The sequence below is a fragment of the Pseudoliparis swirei genome, chromosome 6 (assembly GCF_029220125.1).
Source record: "Pseudoliparis swirei isolate HS2019 ecotype Mariana Trench chromosome 6, NWPU_hadal_v1, whole genome shotgun sequence".
In the NCBI taxonomy this organism is placed as follows: Eukaryota; Metazoa; Chordata; class Actinopteri; order Perciformes; family Liparidae; genus Pseudoliparis; species Pseudoliparis swirei.
Genome location: NC_079393.1, coordinates 18894239 through 18906105, shown reverse-complemented (window position 1 = coordinate 18906105; position 11867 = coordinate 18894239). Strand labels below are relative to the sequence as shown.

Below are 11867 nucleotides of genomic sequence, written 5' to 3'. Positions count from 1 at the left end.
TTCATTAACCTGTGTCCTCACACTGCGGCGCGTCGTCACCTGTTCCCATGAAGATTGAAACGCAAACACGCACCGATGCAAGTTGCTGGCCGAGGTGACGGGATAAGAAAGCCCGGGGGTCTTTCAGCACATGGCAGAACACTTTGGGTTGCTAGGACAGTCGCCCATCCTCCTCCAGAACCTTCAGAGCACTCGGCCATTATCTCCCAGAATGCACGACAAGGGTCTCTCAGAGGAGCGTACATGCTTCCTCTATCTGCAAGACAGAATTCCAGACATTCTGGTTGGCCGGCCTGATGTCGGGCAGACAGCGAGCAAATTCCTCCCGCCTGGATACCACGATGCTGCGACGTCACCGCGGCGTTAGAGGAAAAGTCGAGGCTGTGACTGCACGCTTTGTTCCAAGCTCCTAATAATTTCCAAATCATCTCCAGATGCCCAATCGTGAAGATGAGCGTCTCTGCTGCGGCGTTCACCCGGAAACTCACCGGAGCACAACGTCTCAGCAGGAGGGCGGTGGGCTGGCCAGTAAGAACAGACCAGTATGACCATTGGGCCTCGTTTTGCCGGTCACATGTTGACATTAGTCGGAAATAAATAACACAATTGACGGTTTAGTTGTGTTAAGATGCTTCAGTTTCAGGATCCTGGTGCTGCACCACTGTCACAGATTCACTGGGAGAACCAAACCAGTGTAAATATTAGACTAATGGTTTCCAACAACCACTCTACTGCTAAAGCAACACATGGTACACACACACAAACACAGGACACACATCCATGTCGCACAACTTTAATAGAATATTTTAACTAACTCTGTACAAATTGAAAAGAAATATAGCGCAAGTAACAAATTGTGAATAAGAACCAGTGAAGGCCATTGCTAGCACAAGGTCCAGTGTGGTAGATCTAAAGATGTGAACCGTGGCTCTGAAACATCTGTCCGACAAGAGCTACAATCGTTCTTTTTTTTAAAAGAGGGGGTGGGTGTAATTTTTGCTGAAACTGCCGTCGCTGACCAGGCAGCGGGGTCCCAATCGAACTGCCAAAGTCCAAGTGCAGTGTAGAAAATACATTGGCAAACCGCCTCCATTTGTTTTCCACAGACAGACATTCTACTGACTCATTAGACATGAACAGAAATATTTATATATTCTTTAACAACTGTAAATGCTGAATTAGATTACACTTGGCAAAAAGAAAATAATGACGGCGTGTTTTGTCTTTTAGTTTGGCTTCTTGGCAACGCAATTTACATTAGATTCAAACTCCCTGCGCCCATCAGACTGCCACTACGGTGTTAAGCACTCGACACGTAGAGCGGAGTCACAACCAAGAACGGTTGCAGGTCAACGACTGCATTTGCTTGACGGTGTCATGATTTAGTGAGATTCACCAGAATGAATGCAATGTTGGGCTGGGATCATTTCCAGATGTCTTGTTTTCTTAAAATGTTCATATTATCCTGACCACACAAAACCAAAAGGGCATTCAGGGGTGATGGCCAACCCGGGTAGCGCTGTGACAGTTGAGGTCTGACCACATGCTTTCCACATATCTTCATCAGTGTGCTCAGTTTAAATGCTTCTGAAGCCCAATAAGCCTGGGCGTAAAGGAGGTGTTTTAATGCAAAACACAATTCTTTAATGTTTGAAATAAATTGACGTGGCAGTATTCAAGTTTAGTTGACCAGCAATACCCAAATAAGATTTGAGCCAATGAAAATTAGCCAATAAATGCTGGACCCGAAGAATAAATAGTCCAATAACATTTGACCATGAACATAAAAAAAAAGGTAAATTAAATTCAAAATGATACATTGAATAACAAAAGAAAAACACGACCCCAGTGAACGATGAAGTCAGACTTGTTCAACAGTTTCCTGGGAAACTCAAACTTCTCTTGGCATTATAAAACCCTGAGTAACCAATTTATTTCCATGAAAACTTAAGTTGGGATTCTTTTCTTTCCTATTTTTTTCTACGATGAAGTTAGAGGTTCTCGGCAGTCGTAACCTACTCCCCCGTACCAAAGCTGGCCCTACGTGACTCTACGGTAGTTTAATCAAATAGGGGGTTAGATGGGCGCAAGACAAGGAAAAATAAGTCATGCACATAGTAACACACAGTTTGGTTTGCGTTCTATTGCGTTCAGATGAGTTCGTAAAAGGGGGAAGCCTGCAGGAGGCCTTGCTGATTGGCTAAGAACGGATTTGACAGACTTCAGGTCACCACCTCCTCTGATCACCACGGTTACTGCTGTTTGCATTCGGCAGGCTGGGGCTGTTCTTTCTGTTGGGAGCAGACAGAAAGAACAGATTAGAAAACAAGATGGCGGAGAGCTAATGAGGCCATCGGGCATCAAGTAGCAACTAGAAGAGGCTAACAAGAAAGCAGATGCCAGAGAATGAATGAAAGCACCTTTTTTGCTGCAGCAACAGGGACAATGTTAGAAACCTGAGACGGTACTACAGGAGGAAAAAGTAAAAGATGTACAGAGCAAAGAGAATAGGAACCCAAAATGAGAGTCGAGGTTCCTCAAAACTTGGGACTACAGGAAGAATCCAGAATGTAGTGAAAGAGGCAGCCAGAATCATAGACCAGAGCAAATGGACTCGACAGTGCAGAATGTGGGACGCCATCCTTATTTCGCCCTTACCTAGAAATGGCATTGGGTGAGAATGATTGATTATGCCTGTAATGGAGGAGAGTCCAGGGAAGGGAGAGACAACAATATGCACAAGTTTAATGGTCAGTCAGAGATGACTGTGAAACATTGCTGCACTTGGTGGATGAGCACACTGCATCCCTGAAGCTAAAGGAACTGGTGAGCTGACAGGAGGTGTAAACGTCTTGAGAGGCAACGCAGCGCTGCTGGTCGCTGCTTGCAGGGCACGTTACGCACCGAGCACCAGACGGGAAGAGTTTAGGAATGGGGGTCTCGGTCCAAATAAACCACTAAATACACGTCTTTCAGACTGTCGTTACATGATCATTTCTAGCCAATAGCCTATCAATGCGTTTGTCAATTAGTTTGAATCAAGAGTATTAGTCTGATAAAAAGTTTTTTTTGGTGAGTTTTTGCCAAAAACAAAACTATTTCCTCATCTTCTTGTACAATACTTGTTAAATGTCAGTTTTCCTCTTCACCCTGGCTATATGTCACACCGGTGAGCGTCTCTGATTAATAACGTAACGTTACTTGTGTGTACAGTTGAGCATTAGGGTCTCAGCCCACTTTAAAACTGCCGTGTGGACGACATTTGTCTCCGACCTCATTTCAGCTGGTTAGCATTGAATGAATCCGACATCTCCGTCTCGTGTTCATTCTTAGACGACACACTTAATCACAGGTTCATTTAAATATGTAGCGGACAGAAATACCTTTTTTGAGGAATCAAAGCCACGCCCCTGAAAAAAATATTTTAAAGCTAACTGAGAAGACGGGGAGAAATCTGATGGACAGTATTTCTGTCCGTTATTGCTTCACGGTAACTTTAATTAAAAAAACTGTATTTGTAAGTTTGCCTCTGTATCGTTTGGATTTTCTTCCGCTACTTTTCAAATGTTCACTCCAGAGACGAAGTACATTGCGTCATATCCTGTGATTCATAACGGAGACATTGGTCTTCTGTGAACGCAGCAGTTATGCGTTGTGTTCAGAGAAGACGTGTGGCAATGAGAGCTACAGGATCAGCACCACAAAAATATGAAGAGTTACGAAAACACTTGCATTTAAAAACATAAAAATGAAAAAAGTTAAAGGACTCAAACTGACCTTGGGGTCGCAGTCTCCCTCATCATCGTCATCGTCATCACCCTCCTCATCTTGATCCTGAGAAACAAAGACAAGATTATCATAAGATGTTTTCATTATTATAAGTAGTAGTATGTATTATTATATATGCTGGCAAAGTTACAGACCCGTGTAATGTGTAAACAGTGTGCATCCCAGCTGTCTGGTCATTACTAACCTCTTCATCTCCCTCCTCCTGCTCTTCCTCTTCAAACTGCAGGAAAAACAACAACAGTGAACACACACACATGGTCAAACAGAAATGACCAATTTAGCTACATGTCATCAAAAGATTTTTTTTCCCAGTTTGCAAACATCCCATGCTTTGGCCTTTTCTGTGTCCAAGAGTAACCGCACGGAAACACACTCACACTCTCGTCATCCTCCACGGCCTCTCCAGTGAAGTACAGCACTGCTCTCGGAACTATTCTCTCACGGAAGAAATGTCCAATCTCAAAGTCTGTGGTTAGGGTGAACTCGGAGTCTTCGTCCTATAAAACATGTACACATGAAGACTTGTTTAACACAGCTACAAATGCGATGAATTTATGGTAAAAGAATACACAAAATGGTGTGATTTTATGAAGAACAAGCTACATTTACTCACCATTACTCCATCTGGTGAAGCTGGAAAGGGAAAGCACATCTCAGATAAGCAATAAGCACCTCGACACACTGTGCTACTATGACTATAGATTAAAAGGTATGATGAACATTTTAAAAAGGGAATGGATTTGAAAAGGCATATTAATTTAAAATGACTAATCACAGGAGGATGGTACACTTTTATAACATCCATCACCAGGGCAGCTAAGGGATTAGACATCTGAAAGGCCATCTAAGGCAACAACCATTATTATTATCGATGACATCATCCACAGAAAGTGTCTGTTCTCCCCCACCATGGCAATAAACTGACTAAAGGTGATATCATCCTTCCTCTTCTTGCAACAACACTGTAATAGAGTAAATGGCTTTGTTACTCTTACACCATCGTGTATGCTCTAGAGTATAAGCATCGGTGTTTCAATATGTACCCTAACATTAGGGTCCACTACTTAAAAAATATCAACATTAATCTAAAACACACAAAAAGACTACATTTGAATCCAATAAAATGAAAAACAAGCAACTCTTGTTCACACGTCACAGCAGTAACGACTAATGCCGTCTTTGTGCGTGTCCACATGATCAGCGAGTGACAGCTACTTCACTAATTAACATCCCTACCACAGAACAGCACGCCTGAACACATCTGAAGAGCCGTTTATATCCACCAGTCATATACTGAGGCCTTAAAGAACCAGAAAGTCAAACATTTACAGAGCCAATGAGTGGACAAGTTAACTTCTCAGTCAGAAAAAGTGTGTCTGACCGGTTGGTCGGCAACACAGGACAGAGGTTACCGTAATTACATTACCGATCCTTTGAGAGAGAGAATGACTCACTTCAAGATATTTGAAATCTGAAGTCAAACTGAAACGCCTCTCGCCTGACCTCCTCCCCTTTGATGAGGGTAATCACACCGGTAATGATAGCAAAGGAATCCAAAGTTTGATTTTTATAACTTTCATAAACTAAAATCAGGCAGGATCATTCTAAAATGTAACACGGCTGTTAAAGTACCGTCTATGAAATGTTGTCTTCTTTTATTCGTTTTACTTTTGAAACTCTGAGATGTTAATTCATGCGCTAAATACAAACTCAAGGCTCACCGATTTTCTTAATCACACATCAGTTATCTGTCAAATGTTTTTAGTTAATTAGAGTGTTGTTTTATTCGTGAAATGTTGCCTCAAAGTTTCAGTCATTAATTCTTTACCGCCACAAAAGCTACTTTACTCTCCAAGCTTGAAAATAATTGTAAAACCGAAGTTGATGTAAAAGTTCAATGTTCCAGTGAGTGCAACTTCATGTGTCTGCTGCGCCTACACAGCAGACACAATCTGACACAGGGTTGGAGTCTGCCGCCACCTGCTGTTGAATTCAGTGACCGCTGGTATAACCACATGACATGCATGCCAACATCTCAGGACACCGTCTGCAGATGACCACAGCCACGTTGACTGTCAAGCAATTGTATGCGAGAGTGTCAGTGATTCCGAGTTTTCTCAAGGAGTTTGTGTACAACCTATACAAACAGAGCTTGATTTAGAGAAGTACTGCTCTGAGAGTGTGACCAATTACTTTGAATACAACATTTAGAGCCCAAACTAAATCACTACATTGTGTGTGCATCTCTTTCTGTGTGTCTCACCTTTGACCGGGTTAAAGAAGTTGAAGAACGAGTCATTGGGGACCTGCTTGGTGACTGTGCGGACAGTGCCACGGCCTTTATGCTTCTGCTTCTTCTTAATAGTTTTCACTGTCACATCCTTCCCCTTGTGCCAGTCTATCTGACAGCTGAGGAGAGATGTACAGAACAGTGAGAGGCAGCAGAAAGCCAAGACCCAAGAGAGTGCACAGAAATGTTTTACGAAGCACACAATCTCTACTTTTTCCGAACTCGACATCATATGTGTAAAAGCCACGGTTGAGTCATGTTTGTGTGCTCTGTCTCTCACCCTTCGCAGTCGATGATCTCCGGACCCTCGAATGAAAAAGGGTCCGACTCATCAGGTTCTGACTTCATCCTGTAGACTTTAGTGAGGACTGCATTGTTGAAGTAACCATTGGACTCAAAGTGGAACTCTAATGTGAAACTCTGAGGGGGAAGACCAAGATAAATAAACAATCTGAATTATAGTTTATCAACTTGGAACACTATCAATTCATTATTATAACGTGATGAAACTGACCATTGGTTGTCCTGGCTCAGAGAACTTGACTTGAATATCTTTCAGGTGCTTTAGGATGGGCTCGTCGTGTTCCTGGTGGTAGATAAACAGTCAGATCAGAGACACATGAAACGGTTCAGAAATAAGTTGACATGTGTATTAGTTATATAAATGTACCTGGAGCATGTCACTGAGCATGTCCACACTCTTGAATATGGTGAGCCAGAACTCAGGGATGCCTTTAGGATCTTCCTTTGGCGTGGCTTCCTCTTTCTTTGCATCCTCAATAGCAGCCTTTTCCTTTACCTCCTCCTACAGGAAGTGGGTGGAGCACTTGTAAAAATTCAATTCACCAAAATCTAATCGGCAAGTTAGTTAAGTTCCTGAGACAGGGGTCCTCAAGCGTGAAGATTGAACCTTTAAAAGCCAAACGGGATTACATTTAAGAATCTACAGCCCGAATTGCAAGGATAAAAACACAGCAATTATTTAGTGTGTGGTTTGATTTGGCAGTTTTGTATTTCTTAGAATGAGTGTTAAGCTTTTTACACTGGGGACACCCAACAACAACCAAAGACCAAGAACGCCCAGGTTCCCCATGTGGGATTCCCCTGGAGTAATTCTCATCTTGCCGAGTTGGAAACACGCACTGCACAAAATTCAATGTGCCTCTTATACATTGATTGGTACCAGTTGCAGCCATGCTGTGAAACCGTGGTTAATTAGCCACATTTCATAAAATTTGAACTTCTATTTGTTGTCGCTAGCTTGCGTTTGCTCCACGCATGCAGGTCGCTAACAAAATATGAGTGTTGTTCTGATCTGTGCGACTCTAATGAAAGACATTCGGAAAAGATCTTAAAACAATTGACCAATTATGTTGTAATATTTACCTGCAATGTGAGAAAAACCTTTTCGTAAAAGGTAACTTATGTTTGCGCATTCTTTTATAATATTCTTCTCCAATTGGACTTTTTTTAGATTAATTAATTCAATACCGTTTAAGACGTTCTCTGGACTAGCAGGAACCCGGACAGAAGTCTCATTGGGATGAAGATGTTTTACAATTCAGCCATCAGAATGCCCTCGTGATGCTCATCAAAAACACATTTCCCACATTCCTGTTGTTTCCTTTGAGACAATCTATGCAGACTTTCGGTATTATTGTTACAATGTCAAGCAACATGTGTGATCTTAAAAAAATTAATAGGATTTGGCAAAATGATCAGGCTTTTAAGACACAAAATAAAATATTAATTTGTACTTACAGCTAGCTCCTCCTCTTCCTCCCTGTCACTGTGCCACTCGCACTCTTCCTCTGTGGGTTCCACGGGTCCTGTGACAAAATCTCTTCTCTGTGACACATAAATTATGACAAAGTGAATTATTTTAGAGAGGCATTTGGGAATATTAGCATGTATATTTGCACAGACATTCATTCGATAAGGCTGAATAATTCATCAAGCAGCTGCATGTGTATATATAAACACACACACAGACAGGTGCAGTCGCACTACAGCTGACAGTCTTATGTCAACTAAGACTTGCTGAGTTCTTGTCACTAGCTCTGGAAATAGCCGTGACTGACAAAGTACAGACGACTACTCGTTGTAGCACTTTTCAATATAGCACCAAGGACGCATCCTCACTGGCCTCAGATCCGACCAGAAAGAAATTTAACCAACCAGTCGTGCAGGGAACATTTTTTATTTATTTAAATCTTTAAAGTTATTTAGCATACCTTGTCAAAGAGTGGTTGATAGAGGGCAGCATACTTTCTCTCTAGCTCATGGACCTCCTCGTAGAATTTAGCCTCTATGTTGGCACACTGCACCTGTAGCCTTTTCAAGGCATGCACTCGCCTCTTCACGACTTTGGGAAGCATGCTATGAGAAGAGAAAATGCTGGGGATTAAAATCATTTCGTAAAACGGTTATCCGTAAACAATTCTTACACAATCTTTTCCGGTAAACTGGCGAGTCCTCCCCCTCGGGGGTTGGGAACCACAATATGATCTCAAGATGTTTTAGGAGATTAAAAGAAGTTTGTTTGTGTTTTGGTGTGACACTGCATATTACATTTCTAGAATCTCATTCAACAACTTTTCTTGTTGATCAGAGAAAATAAACGTTTTGTTTGGTGATATATACATGTGTGTATATATATATGATTGGATAATTGTGTATGTGGTTTAGCACCGATTTGATTTTCGATTATTTAATAAAGTATTTAGTATCTGATTAGTTCACAATACTAAACGATAACATTTACCATCAGATCACAAGCAAAGTTCACCACAATGACACCTAGGGTAATAAAACACCATGTTTAAGTCAGGAAGTTAAGTTAACTGCCACTTTTTGATTAATGTGTGCCAATTATATCAATATGCAACTGGAAATTGTGACCAAAACCTTTGCTTCCTCAAATAGCCGATGTATCTGCACAGGGAGTAAATAATTTCAAAGGAACATACAAACATTAATGTGTTATGTTAATAACAACCATTTAGATAAGTTTGAAAAAACATACGTGTTGGGTTCCTTGAGAAAACAACTGACCTTTCCAAGATGCCGGCAGGTCTTTCAATCTGCCCACCTGGATTTTGCATCCCTTGATCCCCTTTACCTGCCAAAACTATCAAAGAACATGGTTGCAGGTTAATCACCATGACATACGTTGCTTTTCTATTGACAACGCATGCATAATGCTGGTTGATTGTGACTCACCATACAGTTTAAAATATTACTCAATCCAATACATTGGCACTGTAAATACTTAGTGGAATTTGTTACGTTATGTTGTTGTCTAGACTTTCAGATGTTGATTAAACTAACCTGCACTGGAGATCTAATTTAGTATAAGAAGATAATACACTGAAACAACATTTGTCTTTACCTTTATTGGCGTCCATTACCAAGTGGCAGCTCCTTCCTCTAATAAAGACAGAGAAATTTGATTAAATACATCATGAGTCACAGATAGTGTGAAAGTAACCACAGACAGTGACGAAGTAACCACAGACAGTGACGAAGTAACCACAGACAGTGAGAAGTAACCACAGACAGTGAGAAGTAACCACAGACAGTGACAAAGTAACCACAGACAGTGAGAAGTAACCACAGACAGTAACAAAGTAACCACAGACAGTGAGAAGTAACCACAGACAGTGACAAAGTAACCACAGACAGTGACGAAGTAACCACAGACAGTGACGAAGTAACCACAGACAGTGAGAAGTAACCACAGACAGTGACAAGTAACCACAGACAGTGAGAAGTAACCACAGACAGTGAGAAGTAACCACAGACAGTGACGAAGTAACCACAGACAGTGAGAAGTAACCACAGACAGTGACAAAGTAACCACAGACAGTGACGAAGTAACCACAGACAGTGACAAGTAACCACAGACAGTGAGAAGTAACCACAGACAGTGACAAGTAACCACAGACAGTGAGAAGTAACCACAGACAGTGAGAAGTAACCACAGACAGTGACGAAGTAACCACAGACAGTGAGCAGTAACCACAGACAGTGAGAAGTAACCACACAGTGAGAAGTAACCACAGACAGTGAGAAGTAACCACAGACAGTGACGAAGTAACCACAGAAAGAGAGAAGTAACCACAGACAGTGAGAAGTAACCACAGACAGTGAGAAGTAACCACATACAGTGAGAAGTAACCACAGAAAGAGAGAAGTAACCACAGACAGTGAGAAGTAACCACAGAGTGACAAAGTAACCACAGACAGTAACAAAGTAACCACAGACAGTGATGACGTAACCACAGACAGTGACGACGTAACCACAGACAGTGACAAAGTAACCACAGACAGTGATGACGTAACCACAGACAGTGACGACGTAACCACAGACAGTGACAAAGTAACCACAGACAGTGAGAAGTAACCACAGACAACAGAGTGAAGGAGGTCAATTGCGCATCTTTCCACATGCGAGGCGTGTTTCGTGACGTCACAGCCAGCTGAACGAAGTGATCAGCAGCAGCTCGGTGTCGAGTGTCGTCGCGCGCTGGCCGATGACGCAATGACACGCTAACGGCAGCTGGGCGAAGCGAGGGCAGCCAGTTAGCATCTCGCCTTTGACGAGGAGCAACATGCCCCTCGCCGACTCTGACAGTTACATATGACCGACGGCGAAGCACCGTCGAGTGAGTCTACACGGTGACATCGGAACACTAACCACCACGTACTAACATATGCCGAGTATGGGCGGTGAGAACTAGATCTGACAGCAGCAAACCTAGCGCGCTAGTTAGCAAGAAGCTAGCTTACTAGCCAACGTGCTGTGAACAATGCTTCAGCTAACACAACAAGTGCGACGGTTTCCACTGTACGCTTCCAATAACGTTACATACGCCATGCGCACTTAACAAGTAGGATACTGCGTGCTAATTAATTGCGTATGCAACGGTGCTATGGCTTCTCGTTATATAGAGAAAACTGCCAGTTGGTTACGGCTACTAGCCACCTGCTAGCTGCTTTGACAAGCTAATACCGCTAACGTTAGCTCGCGAGTTGATGAAAGTGTCTTTTAGGCAGTTCCTCGGCGGCCTCTCACAACAGTGAGATAACACGACAAGTTGCCGATGACGCTCTTAACATGGTCGTAAATGTTCGTATTGATGAAACGTCTGTGTTTACGAGCTGTTTTATCAATCTTACCTCTGACTGAGCGGAATATTAGCTGGTCGCCTCGCTCGCGCGTTTTAGCTTCAGCCCACGCGCACGAAGAACACACACGCGCTCCAGCATCCTGGCTTCTCATTGGACGCTGCTGAAAGGGGGCACGGTGCTGCATTCAAGGGCTTCGTTGCGAAATCCTGTATGTACGTAACAGTATTACTCAATCTTCTGTGAGCTGTGAGGTCCCGGGACAGAGGATGTCGTATGTCTACAGAGAAGTAAAATTGAACTGAATTGAATTATGCTCACTCAAATAAACAGACAAATTAAGGATTAACAATCAGTGTCAGTCAAATCTCAAAGCCTTTGCAGCAGCCATATCAAATAACTATATTCTTGAATATATCTCAATACTATGACTCTTTCACAATGTCCTTATGTCTCCGTCTTCAACATGAACATGTTTTATGGATGTTATTCTGTTCATTTTGCTCTGACTGCCAAAGTTCCCTTTATAGAGAGGTCACAAAGAAATCCCACATGTAAGGGCTTTCATTAAATATGTGAACTACACAAGTACAAATAAGGTGTTTCTAGGCAAACCATATATTTATGTAATGCTTGTCAGTGTGAATATGTGCATGTG

At 42.3% G+C, this 11867-nt stretch overlaps 1 protein-coding gene across 2 annotated transcripts; it reads right to left on the bottom strand.

Annotated features, from left to right (window-relative positions):
* Positions 1 to 777: 777 nt before the first annotated feature.
* On the bottom strand, positions 778 to 11332 carry nap1l4a (nucleosome assembly protein 1-like 4a). 2 transcript variants are annotated; one of them, XM_056417176.1, is made up of 15 exons: positions 11261 to 11332; positions 9471 to 9508; positions 9134 to 9209; positions 8314 to 8458; positions 7841 to 7927; positions 6750 to 6884; positions 6594 to 6665; positions 6360 to 6499; positions 6053 to 6198; positions 4403 to 4422; positions 4167 to 4286; positions 3974 to 4009; positions 3778 to 3834; positions 2659 to 2694; positions 778 to 2291 (listed from the first exon to the last, which is right to left on the bottom strand). In XM_056417176.1, exons 2-14 carry the CDS (start codon positions 9484 to 9486, stop codon positions 2689 to 2691), a joined length of 1056 nt encoding a protein of 351 aa, XP_056273151.1. In that variant the 5' UTR covers positions 9487 to 9508; positions 11261 to 11332; the 3' UTR covers positions 778 to 2291; positions 2659 to 2688. The 2 variants fall into 2 exon arrangements, with proteins under 2 accessions (XP_056273151.1, XP_056273150.1); XM_056417175.1 differs by lacking the exon at positions 2659 to 2694.
* Between the last annotated feature and the right edge of the window lie 535 nt (positions 11333 to 11867).

What these genes read in the sequence shown, in the direction of transcription:
- nap1l4a (XM_056417175.1), bottom strand. An exon ending in ATCAACCACTCTTTGACAAG is followed by an intron (nt 7,928 to 8,313) that starts GTATGCTAAATA and finishes TATGTGTCACAG; the next exon opens with AGAAGAGATTTTGTCACAGG. An exon ending in CTTCACCAGATGGAGTAATG is followed by an intron (nt 4,287 to 4,402) that starts GTGAGTAAATGT and finishes CATGTTTTATAG; the next exon opens with GACGAAGACTCCGAGTTCAC.